The following is a 17540-nucleotide window of genomic DNA, read 5'->3' as shown; positions in this document are numbered from 1 at the left end:
CTTTACTTGCGTGCTTCTGGGAAATGCAATGGTGCAATAAGTTTGCATTATGCTGTCATGAGCACATTTCTCATGCAAACAGCATATTAATAACAAACAAGATTGCGTAAAAGCAATGTGATAGGAGACCATGAGACTCCATGTTGAAATGTGCTTGAGTGTAAAAGGGAACGCATATTTTATAATGTTTCTACTTAGTCCTGCATTGTGATTTTTTAAATTACAAATACTACTCAAAAAGTAAAATTATTATGATTAAAAATTTGTATAATTAGTAAAATGCATAAAATAGTTCAAATACAGCATGGCACACTGCTTGATTCTTCAGATACACATTAACTTAAATATGAATCACATTTAAAAACATTGAAAACAAATTCTCTTCTCACTGACAAATAGCAAAACTAATTACTACTAATTACAGCAACGCTTATATATTACTAATATGCACTTGTACTGAATATGTTATTTTACAATAATCTAATATAATAATATATAACAATATTAAGTTGAAATAATTAAATGATATAGAGCTTTTCCTCACACTTAAACCGCTTCACACACTTGGAAGAGATCAAATCTTTTCAAGCAACAGCATTAAGTAATTATTATTATTATTATATTGATAGGATTAATATATTAACAGGAAAATGTCTTTAGACAGCTATCCACTGTAAACACCTGACTGCATCAAGAATCATTTAACAAAATGGACTTTTAGAAATCACTGCAACTTTTTCTGTACTAAAATGATGATATAGTTAACATAGAAACTCACATACCTTGTTAGGCTTTCGTAGAGTTTATTCTCTCTACTTTAGACACGCGTTTCCATCAGGAGTTGCTGTAAGTGATATAGCTGGTGCGTGGTGACCTACATCTACACAAACCAAACACACAACACCGGCCAGCAGTCATACTATAGAAAAGGCGTACTTCATAAATATCAATTAGACCATGTTTTGCTCGGTAACCTTCCTGGAGCGTCTATTGATGGTGCCTAATTAATATTCATGAGCTGCGGTTTCATTGGCTACATGAGTAGCGCCTACTTACCGCGTCTCCCTTTTAGCCAATCGGATAGCTATACTGCGCAAAACGTCTTCTTACGTAGTTAATATTCATTATGTAAATCCCTCGGCATAGTAATACTCGTAATTTAGCAGACGGAACAGGTCGGGCTGTCTATCATCCTCATTAAAGGGCGCTTTAGGGATCAGCCAGCGCTGGCTTTCCGTCAACTTTACCTTAAACGACAAATTATCTGACCTACAGACCAACATGTAAGCATCCGTGACGTAGAGAGCTAAAAGCCTACAAAATATAAAAATAAACATTTGTAAACAAATTATTCTTCAGGAAAATCAAGAAAATATACCCATATGAAGCGATTAATATAAAAATATTTATAAAAAAAAATAATAATATTGTATTTATAATTATATTTAAGTAATAATCATGTGTGAATATTTCAACTCGATTGAGAACGGGGCGTGGCTAAATCGGCGAAATGACCAATAGGAACATCCGAGGCGGTAGACTCTTGTATCTGATTGGACGAGCTTGCTCTGAGGCGGGATCAAAAACGCAGGACGTCGTTTGACGCATTGCGGAAGTAAAATAAACCAACATGGATAGTAGCGGTGAGTGATCAGCGCTTTTTCATTAACAAGTCTTTTTGAAATACAACTGAATCACTTCGCAACTGTTTATTTTCGTTGTCATGAATGCAACGGAGTCCAAATGCCATGATGTTACATTATGGCATCATTGTGAACAAAACAGTGAACAGAAGTCTTAATGTCTATAAATAGGTGAATTAAACAAAATGAAAACTCATGTGCACATGTCTTTCAGGGAAAGGGAATCTGGATCAGGTGAAGCACGTGGTTCTGGTTCTGTCTGGTAAAGGTGGAGTGGGGAAAAGCACCATCACCACTGAACTTGCCCTGGCTCTCAGACATGCGGGCAAAAAGGTGAAATACCATTGAATTCTATTCTATTCTATCCTGCTCTATACTATGTGATTCAGTTCTGTTCTATTGATTATATTCAGGTTTGAATCCATTCTGTTGTGCTTCTCGTCTAATTTAATGGACTCCATTTCATCTATTCTGCTCTGTTCAATTCTACATAGATCTATTGGAACACATTGTGCTCTACTACATGCTACATTCATTATATTCTACTTTATTCTGTTTTACTTGATTCTATTCTGCTCTATTCACTTCTGATTTATTCTTTTGCACTGTTATTTTCTGCTCTCTTCAATTCTGTGCTGCTCTGTTCTATTAAATTACGCTCTATTCACTTCTATGGAGATCTATTCTATTCGATTGTTCTTTTTTATATATTGCTGTATTATATTCTACTTTACCTGATTCTATTCGGTTATATTGTGTTGTATTTTATTCTATTATATTCTGATATCTATTTGATTATCTTCAGTTGTATTCTTTTCTTTTTATTCTATTATGGTTCATTCTATTTTATTGTTGCATTTAATTCTGCTCTATTCAGTTGTGTTTTATTATGCTTTATTCTCTTTTATTGTGCTACATTATGTTCTAATATTACTTTATCCTATTCTGCATTATTTTATTCTGCTTCATCCCATTCTATTGTGCCTGTTCTATTATATTTTGCTCTGTTGTATCGGGCTCTAATCAGTTCTATGCTACTCTGTTTAATTATGTGCTACTTTGTTCTATTAAATTCTGCTCTTTTGCTTTCTATTATGCTATATTTTATCAATCTATTATTTGTGCTGTTAAATTGTACTGTATTTTATATTCTGCTCTATTCTATTTAATTGTGCTGTTTTTATTTAATTATTCATGCTCTATTATATTCTGCTCTATTCTATTGTATTCTACGTTATTCTTTTATATCTAGTTTTACTTGATTCTGTTCTGCTTTATCCTTTTCTATTGTGCTGTTCCATTAGATTCTGCTTTATTTATGCTCTATTATATTCTGCTCTATTCTGTTCTTTCTTTTATATTTAGTTTTATTTGATTCTGTTCTGCTTCATCCTATTCTATTGTGCTCTGTTCTATTAGATTCTGCTTTATTCCATTTTATTGTGTTGTATTTAGTTCTGCTCTATTCAATTGTTCTATTATGCTCTTATTATATTCTACTTTATTCTTTTATATTTAGTTTTACTTGATTCTATTCTGCTCAGTTTTATTGTGCTCGATCTATTCTCTTTTGCTGTATTCAGTTCTATTCTGCTCTTTTGTGTTCTATGCTATATTATTATTCTGTATTTTGTTCTATTAAATTGTATTCTATTGCTATATTCTGCTCTATCCATGCTTTATCCTATTCGGTTGTGCTCTGTTCTATTGTATGGTGTCCTATTTAATCTATTCTGTTCTGTCCTATGATGCTCTTTTATGCTTTATTCCATCATACTGCACTGTATTTTATTCTATTCTGCATGATTTGTTTCTATTGTTATATTCTGTTCTTTTGTGCTCTTTTCAATTACTACAACTACTATATTCTGCTGTATTCAATTAAATTCTGCTCTACTCTATTCTGTCATGATGTGACGTTATTATGTGTGTCAGGTGGGTATCCTAGATGTGGATCTGTGCGGTCCCAGTATCCCGCGGATGCTGAGCGTGGGGAAGCCGGAGGTGCATCAGTGTGACGCGGGGTGGGTGCCGGTGTACGCAGACCCCCAGCAGCAGCTCGCGCTCATGTCCATCGGCTTCCTCCTGGAGGATGCGGATGAGGCGGTCGTGTGGAGGGGGCCTAAAAAAACAGGTCTGACCTTTGCTATTTAACCTTGTGAACTTTGGTACCTAATATTCATGTCTCACTCCCCCTTCCATCGCTTCCTCAGCTCTGATTGGACAGTTTGTCAGCGATGTGGCATGGGGCGAACTGGACGTCCTGCTAGTGGACACGCCCCCAGGAACATCAGACGAACACCTGGCCGTGCTCGAGAACCTGCGCAAACATAAAGTGGACGGAGCCGTGTTGGTCACTACACCACAGGTGAACATGAGGATACTGTAAATGACAAGTCTGCTCAGTAACATCATGCATGCATTAACATCCTTTCAAATGTCAGGCAGTGTCTACAGGAGACGTGAGGCGTGAGATCACCTTCTGTAAGAAGACAGCTGTGAAAATCCTGGGCATCGTGGAGAACATGAGCGGCTTTGTGTGTCCACACTGTTCTGTGAGTATCAAACACATACAGCTGGACAGGAAAATGCGTCTAATAATGTGTATTAAACACTAACGTGTGTGTTTTTTTAGGAATGCAGTAACATTTTCTCTAAAGGTGGAGGTGAGGAATTAGCCAAGCTGACAGGATCGGTGTTTTTAGGTAATGTGCTTTATTTACATGTGTTGTTCCACTATTCACCACTTGATGGTGCAGCGCATCTAATTTTTGTGTTTTATTTCAATGAGTTTTGACTGGAGGATAGATGTCAGACTATAGAGTGGTCCAACAGTCTTAAGATCAACCTAAAAATAAACAGTTAAAACAAACATATGTAAAATGAATAATAAATACTAAAGGTTTCACTCTGTTTTGAAGTGACTTTTAATCACAAATATTTTATAAGAATAAAATATTCAATTGTCACATTTTCACTGAAATGATTATGCTGATAGTAATTCAATTATTTATTATAATGATTAGGCTATAATTATTATTTACTTTAAACAATTAAAATTATTATTTGTTATTAAGTAAATATGACAATTTAGAAGCATTTTGTGTACATTTATTACATTTTTTATTAACCCGGCAACATATCCCTTCCAAAAATTAACCATGGTATTTGTAGTAGAACTGTAAAGATCTGTGATGCACACTGCGAAGTCCCAGTCAGAATCAAATGATTCACAAACCCGCTCCAAATTTCTGATCTGAATCAAATAATTTGCAAACTCGCTCTGAAATCTCGATCTAAATCAAATGATTCGCGATCCACACTTCAAAGTCCCGATCTAAATAACGATTCAAACCATCTATTCATAAAGGGACTTAAAAGCGTGCATCACAAATCTTTCAATTCTCGAAATGATTCACGAACCCGATCAGAATCAAATGATTTGCAGTCCACACTCCAAAGTCCGGATTTGAATCAGATGATTCACAATATGCGTTTTTAGGTCCCGATCTGAATCAAATGATTCACAAACCTGCTCCGAAATCCTGATCTAAATGAAATCATTTGCAATCCCGCTTTAAAGTTTCGATCTGAATCAATTCATTCACAGACCCACTCGAAGTTCCAGTCTAAATAAAATTATTTGTAATCCACACTCCAAAATCCCCATCTAAATCCTGATCTGATTCTAACGATCATTTCAGATAGGAACTTTGGAGCGTGTATCACAAATTTTTCAATTCGCGAAATGATTCACAAACCCACTCAGAAGTCCCGATCTCAAATTTCAAATGATTTGCAATCCATGCTTCAAAATCCCGGTCTAAATAATGATTCACAAACCATCATTTCATATAGTGACTTAGGAGTGTGCATCACAAAATCTAAATCTAAATCGAATGATTTGGGAAGCCTCAAACTGAAACATTATTTGTGATGCGCGTGGAGTGTTTCGAAGCGGTGAAGGATTTTGTGACGCAATGATTTAACTGATTCAGAGTTTCAAAAACTCAGTTTCAAGGATGTACTTTTTTTTCTTCTTCTTTTTTAGCATTTTTACCTTTTAACCTTTTCAGGTAATATCAATAGTATGACCTATTTCAGATGTAACCAAAATCACAAGAGGTTACATACCTAATATATATATATATATATATATATATATATATATATAAATAGAATTGTTTGATCAAAACTATTGGATATTAGTTCCTGGATATTGGTGTTGATAGCATCCCTACTAAATTCTGAGCCCTTGACTCTGAGGCTTTTGAACCCCACTGTACAGTACTTTACATCCCTTTATGTCTAAACACATATGTGACCCTGGACCACAAAACCAGTCTTAAGTCGCTGGGGTATATTTGTAGCAATAGCCAAAAATACATTGCATGGGTCAAAATTTTTGATTTTTCTTTTATGCCAAAAATCATTAGGAAATTAAGTAAAGATCATGTTCCATGAAGATTTTTTGTAAAATTCCTACTGTAAACCTATCAAAATGTAATTTTTGATTTGTAATATGCATTGTTAAGAACCTAATTTGGACAACTTTAAAGGTGATTTTCTCAGTATTTTGATTTTTTTGCATCCTCAGATTTCAAATAGATGTATCTCGGCCAAATATTGTCCTATCCTAACAAACCATACATCAATAGAAAGCTTATTTATTGAGCTGTCATATGATGTATAAATCTCAGTTTTGTCAAATTTAACCTTATGACTGGTTTTGTTGTCCAGGGTCACATATACTAACTGATTGTGTGTCTGTAGGCTCAGTACCACTGGATCCGCTCTTGACAGCGAGTTTAGATGAGGGGCGGGACTTCCTGCAGGCGTTTCCAGAGAGCAGCACATACACGGCCATCAGTCAAATAGCGAACACTCTCCTCAGCAGCCTGGACGCCTGAAACAGCACTGACTGAACACGATCAATACATAGAGACTGATGATGATGATGCTTCACATTCCTGTTTCATCTGATGTGATTTATAATGAGAGGATTTATCTGTAAAATATAGATTTTGAAAAGTATTTACAATAAAAGCTTCAAGGAATTTAAAGTAATTTCTACTGTGAATCTATCAGCAGTTGGTGAATTATTATCAAGGTTGAGATTAAAGACAAACACAGCTGGACACACTCACAAGAGCCGACCGGATGATGAATAAGCACAGGGAACACAGGCATCTGGAAATTACACTTGTGAGACCCGTCGAGGGGCACACGCACACCTTTAATACAACCAAACATCAGATATACACAGGAAACAACCAGAAATACACACATCAAGCTGAAATACTCCCCAACAACAGCACTCGCCAGCAAACCCTGGCCAGTGCAGCGCTATTCTCACATATATATAGATCTGTATTTATATATATAGATTTATGTTTATATAAATATCAATTCGAAGGATCCGAGGAGCTTCAAGTACATTTTCATGAACAATAATCTTAATAAATAAAATCAGTGGGTCAACAAAAACTATTCCATTCCACATACAGATTCGTCAGTGCGTTTTTCCACTTCACAAACACTTCTTTGACACCAATGTGGAAATTTGTCAGACTCCCAGATCACGTGACAGGAAGAAACAGGAACCAGCGTTCGTGCGTTTCCCTCTCTTAACATGAAGGGAGCGAAAGAGAACGCGTGATTGGCTAACAGATCGATAGGCAGGAGGGGTGTGGAAACGAACAGAGAATGAGATCTATTACAGCATTATTATTATATCATAATATTTTTTTTCTTCACAGACACAGGACAAAATCACTATATATCGCATTTACAAGAAATCAAAACTATCAAACTGGGACGACTGTACACTTTCAGAGATAAAACCGAACGCAAAGCCCATTACAACGTGTAGGATTATTTCCCCACCTTTCAATTCATCTAGTTTTAGTTTAAGGTACTTTATTTATTTTTTCCCCCCTTTCCCCCTTCCCACTTTTTTTTTTTTGTTCCACGTGCCCCATCTTGCGTTTCCAGCAGCGCCGCATGCTGACTGCCAGTTATTTGGTTGAGAGAATCAGGGCTACGATGAGGCCGTAGAGACCCAGAACTTCAGCGAAGATCAGAATGAGGATCATGCCGACGAAGAGGCGCGGCTGCTGGGCGGTGCCACGGACGCCCGCGTCTCCCACGATGCCGATGGCAAAACCGGCCGCCAGCCCGCTCAGACCCACGCTCAGGCCCGCACCCAGATGCAAGAAACTCCTGCCACACGGACACAACAAATCAGATGATAGTAAAATAAATTCATATATGACATTTAAACAACAACAAAAATTGGGATAGTTTTAATTGTAAATGGAAATAATTCACATCATTAGTAGAGACCTAACCTTGTGCAAATTTAAGTAATTAACTTTTTTTTTTTTTTTTTTTTTTTAAATGGAAACATTTTCAAACACTGGAATTTATTTGCAGTGAATCAGTGAAAAGAGAAGCAATTAACATCAACAAAATAACATGAACTAAAAAAAGCAGTCTCATGTGGGTATATTTAAATACATTGTATGGGTCAAAATGATACATTTTTATTTTTTGCCAAAAATCATTAGGATATTAAATAAAGATCACGTTCCATGAAGACACTTTGTAAATTTCCTACCATAAATACATCAAAACGTTTTTATTAGTAATATGCGTTGCTAAGAACATCATTTGGACAACTTAAAAGGTGATTTTCTTAATATTTAGATTTTTTTTGCACCCTCAGATTACAGATATTTAAATTAAAAAAAAAAACATTTATATTATTTTTCTTTAAAAAACGTATTAATAAAAAATTATAATTTTAAAGAAATACATGAATGTGTTGAATAAAACAAACAATATCAGCAATATGGATAAAAATAGCAAAATACTACTGGAATCAACAACAGAAATTTTAGCGCTCCTATAATACAATATTAAATATATTATGATATAATGTAATATAATTAATGAGTGTTATTATCATAAATATATTAAATAATCATTTTATGAGTTTTTTTATTTTAAATGTTAGTAATTTAGTTTGTCTAATTTGTAGTTTTTTTTAAACAAACAAGTTTAGTTTTTCTATAGAATTTTTATTTCAGTACACCTACAATACCAGTAAAAGTTTTAATGTTTTAAAAAAAAAAGCCTCTTCTGCTCACCAAACCTGCATTTATTTGATCCAAAGTACAGCAAAAACAGTATTTTTTTAAATATTTTTACTATTTAAAATAACTGTTTTCTATTTGAATATATATTTAAACTGTAATTTATTGCTTTGATTTCAAAGCTGAATTTCTAGCATCATTACTCCAGTCCCATGATCTTTCAGAAATCACTCTTTTAAAACACTCTAAATGTCTTTATCATCACTTAATCAATTTAATGCATCCTTGCTAAGTAAAAATGTACTTAAAATGTATGTTTTTATTGATAATAATAATAAATGTTTCCTGAGCAGCAAATCATATGTGACCCTGGACCACAAAACTAGTCATAAGGTTAAATTTTACAAAACTGAGATCAATTTTTTGAAAATTGGGATTTACAAATCATCTGAAATTTAAATAAATAAGCTTTCTATTGATGTATGGTTTGTTAGGATAGGACAATATTTGGCCGAGATACAACTATTTGAAAATCTGGAATCTGAGGGTGGAAAAAAATCAAAATACTGAGAAAATCACCTTTAAAGTTGTCCAAATTAAGTTCTTAACAATGCATATTACTAATCAAAAATTACATTTTGATATATTTACAGTAGGAATTTTACAAAAACTCTTCATGGAACATGATCTTTACTTAATTTACTAATCAATAATTTTGACCCATACAATGTATTTTTGGCTATTGCTACAAATATACCCCAGCGACTTAAGACTGGTTTTGTGGTCCAGGGTCACATATTAGAATGATTTGTGAAGTGATCGTGTGACACTGAAGACTGGAGTAATGATGCTGAAAATTCAGCTTTGAAATCACAGAAATAAATCACTTTTTAAAACATTTTCAAATAGAAAACAGTTATTTTAAATAGTAAAAATATTTCAAATTTTTACTGTTTTTGCTGTACTTTGGATCAAATAAATGCAGGCTTGGCGAGCAGAAGAGACTTCTTTAAAAAACATTTTAAATCAGAATCAGTGTTTAATAGCAGTGCTGATCCGTTCAACTCACTTGTAGAGAGTGATCTTGTCTGAGATGCTGTTGGCGATGAGGACGGCCACCACCAGCCCGTATATAGCGATGATTCCCGCCATGACCACAGGAATGATGGACTTCATGATCAGCTCCGGACGCATCACAGACATGGCAGCGATACCCGTGCCGCTCTTCGCTGTGCCATACGCCGCACCCAACGCTGCACAAAGACACACACACATCCCGCTTACTCTTCATGCATGGTTTCCTTTATTACTGCAACAAAACTGCACTAAAAATATGAATGGAACATTAATAGTGCACTCTAACAGAGAGTAAATATAGTTCCATCTATATTCTCAGTCCAGCTCTAAAAGATGCAAAAACTATTCATTATACAGATTTCATGTATTTCATATATTCATTGTATGATTCATAAGATTGTATAATTTCTCAATGCCGACTCTGCAAAAACAGCATGAGTCACGTCTCCTGCAATATTTCTGTAGTGTTCAGTATTGAAACCAAAAGGGCAAAAACATGAATAAGCAAGATTTTTACACTTCTGAACAGACTGCCTGTGGAAAAACTCACTAAACTCGCTGTTGCTAGGGTGTTTTTAGAGCAGTGCTAAATAATTGCTTGGGCAAAGATGAAAATAAATGAATACAATGACAGCTTTGAAGTATAATCGCAGAACTCTTTAACAAAAGTTTAAAAGTAGTTTAAAAAAAACGAAATGTGACTCTGGACCACAAAACCAGTCATAAGTATATAAGCATGGGTATATTTGTAGCAAGAGCCAACAATACATTGCTTGGGACAAACTTATCAATGGATTTGATAGCTTTTAGATTATGTATAAAGTTCAATTAAAAAAACTACCCTTATGACTGGTTTTGTGGTCCAGGGTCACAAATGAGCAAAAGCAATAGTAAAGATGGATAGACAATAATAATACAATAATTCCATTATTAGTAATGAACTTACTTAATACTCACACAGGAAACAGAAATGTACCATGGAGAAAATATAATAATTTAAGCATCAGTAAATGAGTGGAACTGATCTCAGGTTTAAATCAGTGCTATTTTAGCATCACTGAGATACTATTATAGTTTTTATTTAGATTTTCCATTTTAATTTTAATGTTAATTTTAAATAAAATTATACATTTGCGTAAATAATACATTTGTTTTTATTAGTTTCACTTTTTATATCTACACTGTTTTTTTTTCTTCAGTTTTAGGTATTGGTACTTGATTGGTAATTGGTACTTCAGGTAAAACAAATTAGTTCTTTTAAACGATTAATTGCATCCAAAAGTGAACTGTACTGTGTATATCTTATTTATATATATATATATATATATATATATATATATATATATATATAAACAAACATACACATATACAGTATATATTTTTAATATTTAAATATTTATATTCATATAATTTATAATATATGGGTCAAAGACAAAAACGAGTTTAAGCATAAAAACAATAAGTGTAATACTGCTTTAAATTGTTGCTGTTTTAAAAAAAAAAATGTTTTCCGTTTCATTTAATTGCATATTTATTTTTGTTTTTCTGAGCAAAAATAATCATCACACATTTTTTCCTAATTTACAGAAGACACCCACTTAAAATGTCATTCAGTGTAACAATATTGTCAGGCATATTTACAACCAAAATCTATTTATGACATATTAAAAGAATAATCACAATCACCCCAAATACTAATTAGTTGTAATTCTACATTTTTAAAATTTGCCACTATCCTAGGTTTTGCCCATTTGTCAGTAAGAATATTTTACTCATTTAAAACGCTCATTTTTTACTCATTTAAAATAAAATTTCATATCCTCCCTTATTTTTTATATATATTTATATATAAGTCAGAATAAGCATGTTGTTTGAATTTTTACAGAAATATTGTGTCACACTGAATGACAATGCAACATCATTTTAAACAGATTTTGACATTTTAGTCTCAAAAAACTTATTTGAAACCTTAAAGGTAGACACTTTACGTACATTTAATGTGCTTTCTATGGACATAAAATCACTTTTGTAAATTTCTTTTGATGTGGACATCTTAACATCTTTGACCCATATATAAATATTTTTTAAAAAATATACATACATGTGTGTGTATTTATATAAACATAATAAATAATACACAGTGCAGACACCTATTAAGTAAAAACTTACATTTTGCAATTAATTGTTTGACAGCACTAATATAAATATTTAAATATGTTGCACTGGCATCTATCTGATCATTTTTATATTATTAATAATGTTTATTTTATTTCATTTAAAGTTTATTTTGTTTCAAGTAACTACATTTTTATTATTAGTTTATTTTATTTACTTGTTCAAACCAGGCAATTAAACCATGGGGGTGTTCCATAAAACAAGTTTACAAAATAAGCCAGGCTTATTTCAGTTAGTCTGACTTATTGTCACTTGATTTGGCACAAAATAAGTCAGACTAACTGAAATAAGACTTATTTGGTAAACTTGTTTTATGGAACACCCCCCATGTTAGAGGAGTTTTGTTTATTTTTTTAATTCATTAATGCATGAATCCTAAGTATTTTGCCTCTGGCTGTGATAGTCTTGGGAAACACATTGATGTGTGTAAAGATTCTGTTCACGGTTAACACACTGCTGTAAATTACAGCTGGTTCATTCAGGAATCTTAGTCTAATCTTAGTTTCTGGGATTAAAGGGTAACTCTGCTGCATTATCCATGATTACAACTACTACTGCAGCACAGAATCACCCAAACTAGCCAATAACTGTGTGTGTGTGTGTGTGTGTGTGTGTGTGTGTGTGTGTGTGTGTGTGTGTGTGTGTGTGTGTGTGCGGTAACAGATGGGCTCGTGCGATGAAGAGCAAAATCAATCCTTCAGTGTGCAGATGGCCACTGTCCAAACACTTCACACACACACTTATAAGACCAACTCTACTTGCTTTGGGAACAACACACACACAACGTCAGGTAAAACAATCTGAAAATGGATTCGATTTACAGCTTTTACAGCAGATGATTAGTTCAAAAATTGTAAGTAAAATAATTACTTACCTAATTAAATACATTAATTAATATTAAAAAATAAAAATTAAGATATTTAATGCCATTTCAGAAGCAGCTAAAGCTATTTTATGGCTATTTTATAAAGCTATTTTAAATTAGTTTAAGTAGTAGAAATTAAAATAACTATAATAACAGGGAAAAAACACAAGTAAATTATATAAAATAATTTAAAAATTTTTCCTGAACATTATAAAAATATATCTGTTTCATATTTGTGACCCTGGACCACAAAACCAGTCTTAAGTCGCTGGGGTATATTTGTAGCAATAGCCAAAAATACATTGTATGGGTCAAAATTATTGATTTTTCTTTTATGTCAAAAATCATTAGGAAATTAAGTAAAGATCATGTTCCATGAAGATTTTTTGTAAAATTCCTACTGTAAACCTATCCAAATGTAATTTTTGAATAGTAATATGCATTGTTAAGAACTTAATTTGGACAACTTTAAAGGTGATTTTCTCAGTATTTTGATTTTTTTGCACCCTTAGATTTCAGATTTTTAAATAGATGTATCTCGGCCAAATATTGTCCTATCCTAACAAACTATACATCAATAGAAAGCTTATTTATTGAGCTTTCATATGATGTATATATCTCAGTTTTGTAAAATTTAACCTTATGACTGGTTTTGTGATCCAGGGTCACATTTGACAGCAAATCTAATTTTTAAAGATTCTTTATAGAATTTAAAGCAGGACATTCTAATACAATCATTTAGATAAATCGAATGATTTTGTACAATCCTGAAGAATCAGAACAGACCCTCAATGGGATATGGACATATTAAATGAAGGACAAGACCTGATACCATATAACTATATGCAAAAGTAATCAAAATGGTCAGAATTGCCCTGTATGATGACTTATTTTTTATCTGACACGTCTTAAATATGCAATAATTCTAGCAAGATGCTCAAAACACCCAATTAAATGATCAAAAATGCATAGGATGACTTTAAAAGCACAGCTGAGATAAACTAGATAAACTACTAGTCCACTATTCTAATCCATCCCCAATGGCAATAATTAATAATTGTCATTTTTCAAAATCTTTTTGCCAATAACTAATATTGATGACTGATAAAAAAAAAATACTGGATATGATTTGCGCATTATAATAATATTCACCCAATTTGCACCATTTTTTTTTTTTTTTTTAAATAAGCTGAAGTTATTTACTTGCTTAAAATTTTAAAAAGGCCAAATAGTTTAATCAGCTTGCACCATACTAGTCCTGAAGATAGCCTACCAGGAACAACTGTATTCTGCTATTCTACCCTGCTTTACTAAACACATACATTTATTTAGTAGGCTCATCCTGAGAGACTTACAAATGAGCACAGGACAACATAGACTGAACTGGGACAGGATGCCAAGTCAGATGAAAGACTAACGTCTCAAATTAGCTCCAGCTCTTCCAAACACACAGTGGCATCAGAAATGAGCCTGTTAGTCACAACACTCATCAAATCAGATATTTCACGGGTAAATATAGTGTCGATCAGATCAGCTGAGCCTGAATGAAAGACCTTCACAAAAGAACAAACAACCATTCTGTCTGGATCAACATCTAATTTCTCTCCTGGACATTATAAAGAAATATTTTGGGGTTCTTTACAACATTACTCCATTGACAGCATTTGTGGCCTAATGCAGATTACAAATAAGTTCATCTAATAAAATAAATCAAGGTTACAGTAATGCATCCATAATGGAACGAAATGAGTCAGCACTAATAAGTGCATCTTTGAGCTAAAATAAAAACTCTATCATAGTCTAGACGAATTCAAAAGCCATTTTATTACAATGTGACATATTTATGGGTCAACAGGACATGTAATGTAGGGCGGAGCTTGTTTTATACAACCAGAATTGATTGGATCGTAGAAGAGGCGTTGCATACTGGAATAGAGCCAGATGGTCAGAGGGGAGGGGCTAAAAATAAAGGGCTTGATGATGTCACCAAAAGTGGAAAGTTGTTTGAGAGGCAGGGCAATTTATAAAGACAAACACGTTTTTATAAAAAATAATGTATTAAATGTGCACATTTGTTACTGTTTTAAGTGGCACAGGTATTTGTAGCAATAGCCAAAAATACATCATATACGTTAAATTTATTTGTTTATTGTATGCCAAAAATCATTAGGATATTATGTAAAGACCATGTTACGTGAAGACATTTTGTAAATTTCCTACCGTAAATATATGAAAACTTAATTTTTGAGTAGTTATATGCATTGCTAAGAACTTCATAGTCGATTTTTTTTAATATTTAGATTTTTTTGCACCCTCAGATTCCAGATTTTCAAATAGTTGCATCTCAGCCATTATATTGTCATATCCTAACAAACCATACATCAATGAAAATATTATTTATACAGCTTTCACATTATGTATAAATCTTAATTTCAAAAAATGTACTCTTGTAAATGGTTTTGTGGTCTAGGGTCACATTTAAGGATGGTTTGTGCAAAGAATGATATATGTAACTAAAGTGTATTTCAAAAAATGTCCTGTTAGAACTATAACAGCACACAGGATCAATATACAGGATACTAGTTTGATGAAGGTGGTGAACCAATTGGCAACCAATCAAAATCCATTCACCTTCTGAGCGCCAGATAATTTAAAGCAGTTATTTTTTTCGTAGTATAATAACGTTATGGACTGTTTGCGTGGATAATACAGTTGCTGTTATAGTCATCTTCATACTACAATTCTTGGTGCAAACAGGCCTTAAGAGCTATAACACGAATTCTGGAAGTAACTAAAGTTAATTCATGTTTATTTTAACGCTTTACAAGACGGCCGACAGCTTTTTTCTGCACTTCACATCTGAAGAAGCAGAATCCCTAAAATATATAAATAATAAATCGACTTCAGCTGTTTCTTCTCTGCATTTGGCTTTCATGTTCAGTGACAAAATCAATCTGGTCGCACACTGAAGAGGCCCTTCATTACTTCACTCACAAAAACACGGATGAGAGAGGCATTCTGCTGTTGGTGCCATCCTCATTAGCAAAGCCGTTCAATCGCAAATATACCTGTAAAATGGCCTGGCAAAGCAATTGCATCAGCTGACCTCACTATATAATAAAATACACTCTCTGGAGAGTGTATGTATTTTAGACAAACACACAGCAGCTGCTTTATTAGTTTGTTTGCATTACTGATACTGACATTAACAGGGATAACGTTACAGATAACAAAGGTAACCAGACCAAACAGGCCTGAAGTGTTGTTTAACAGTCCAGCGGAGAATAAACAGCATGACGCCTTGTGCTGGAAACACACACTCATTGCATTTGATGTCGTGATGTCCCTCGCTACTGTAATTTGCATGTACATTTCAGCTCGTCTCTATTTATGCACACAGTACAACCGGTTAAAATTGGTGGGAAATTAATGTCTGATTATTAAAAATGCATCTTTTTTATATTTATTTCTGAATAGTCTTTCATCTTCTTTGATGGATGATACGTGCATTCGGCCTACCGTCACTCACAGACACATTAAAGCTGTTAATGACTAAATAACGATCTTAATATAATATATGACGTTAATTGAATAAAACTTAACAAAAAAAATCAGTAAATATCATTTTGTTAATACAATTATCTAATGCACAACTACAGGCTGCTCCTTAAATTCAATAGTGCAGTCTCTAAAACCAATCAAACCTGAGTGATGATCAATACCTGTGGAAAAAGCAGTTTAACCTGTGAAATAAAACTAGTTTAACCTTGTAAATAATCCCTTGCCCTGAACAAAAAAACTATAATCTCTAAATCTACCAAACCAGGGAATGACTTGAATCCCATAGCTGGTTAAATCAAAGGCCGGTTGGATCCCTAAAGCTACATTTGCTGATATGTACAACATCTATAAAATAATTTCATATTTTATGACTTCAATTTAAAGTATGTGCATTGCAATAGTTTCACAAATGAATCATTTTAACAATAAATGCAGGAATTTTTCTAATAGGGCATAGTTGGATTATGATCACACGGAAATCATTATCTGACAGCAGATTTTATCAAATGTAAAATGTGTCATAGGACCGTATTTAATTATATTTTTAACAGTATTTCATATCAGACCAGGAGTAATAGAACCAGCACTGACAGGATTGGATTATAACGCAGCAGACATCTTTTTTTGATGTCAAATCTGAAGGTGATGATTAGTACGACTTAAAAAAATGTTTTAAATAACGTTAAATAGGTATCTTTTTTCCTAACACTAATGATTAATAATACCACATCATTATGACAGAATGACATTTCCTCAGATCAATGTAACCAACAAAGGGCGTTTTTATTAGAGTCTAAATATAATCATAATCAGATATAATTATGTCAATAGTGATTAATAAATGTTAAATAAATATATTTTAAATAAATTTACCGCTGAAGACCATCGCTGCTGATGCGCCCATCACTGCGAAGAACGACGAGTATTCAGGGCTTCCCGACGACATTATTCCTCTAATTTCACCTCAAAACCTATAACACCGAGCTAATGCTGCTGGACACAAGCAGAACCGTACAAACTGACGGGTACCGGGATCTGAAGGCAAACGGTTTGGTAAAGAACAATGGTTTTAAAGCCCAATCGAAAGATGGAAACTGCTCCTATCGGATCCTGTGCGATGAA

The 17540-nt window shown here is 33.3% G+C and overlaps 2 protein-coding genes across 2 annotated transcripts; one reads left to right on the top strand and one right to left on the bottom strand.

Annotated features, from left to right (window-relative positions):
• The first annotated feature begins 1611 nt into the window (after nucleotides 1–1611).
• On the top strand, nucleotides 1612–6706 carry nubp2 (nucleotide binding protein 2 (MinD homolog, E. coli)). The gene is made up of 7 exons (XM_073830995.1): nucleotides 1612–1643; nucleotides 1858–1976; nucleotides 3579–3777; nucleotides 3857–4011; nucleotides 4088–4198; nucleotides 4279–4348; nucleotides 6417–6706. Exons 1-7 carry the CDS (start codon nucleotides 1631–1633, stop codon nucleotides 6551–6553), a joined length of 804 nt encoding a protein of 267 aa, XP_073687096.1. The 5' UTR covers nucleotides 1612–1630; the 3' UTR covers nucleotides 6554–6706.
• Nucleotides 6707–7581: 875 nt separating this feature from the next.
• Nucleotides 7582–17540, bottom strand: atp6v0cb (ATPase H+ transporting V0 subunit cb). Its single transcript, XM_073830996.1, has 3 exons — nucleotides 17292–17540; nucleotides 9810–9993; nucleotides 7582–7865 (listed from the first exon to the last, which is right to left on the bottom strand). The coding sequence occupies exons 1-3, from the start codon at nucleotides 17362–17364 to the stop codon at nucleotides 7661–7663; spliced, it is 462 nt and encodes a 153-aa protein (XP_073687097.1). The 5' UTR covers nucleotides 17365–17540; the 3' UTR covers nucleotides 7582–7660.

This window comes from Garra rufa, chromosome 24, assembly GCF_049309525.1.
Source record: "Garra rufa chromosome 24, GarRuf1.0, whole genome shotgun sequence".
NCBI classification, from domain to species: domain Eukaryota; kingdom Metazoa; phylum Chordata; class Actinopteri; order Cypriniformes; family Cyprinidae; genus Garra; species Garra rufa.
The sequence above is the reverse complement of the archived record's forward strand: the minus strand, read 5'-3'. Positions and strand labels throughout refer to the sequence as shown.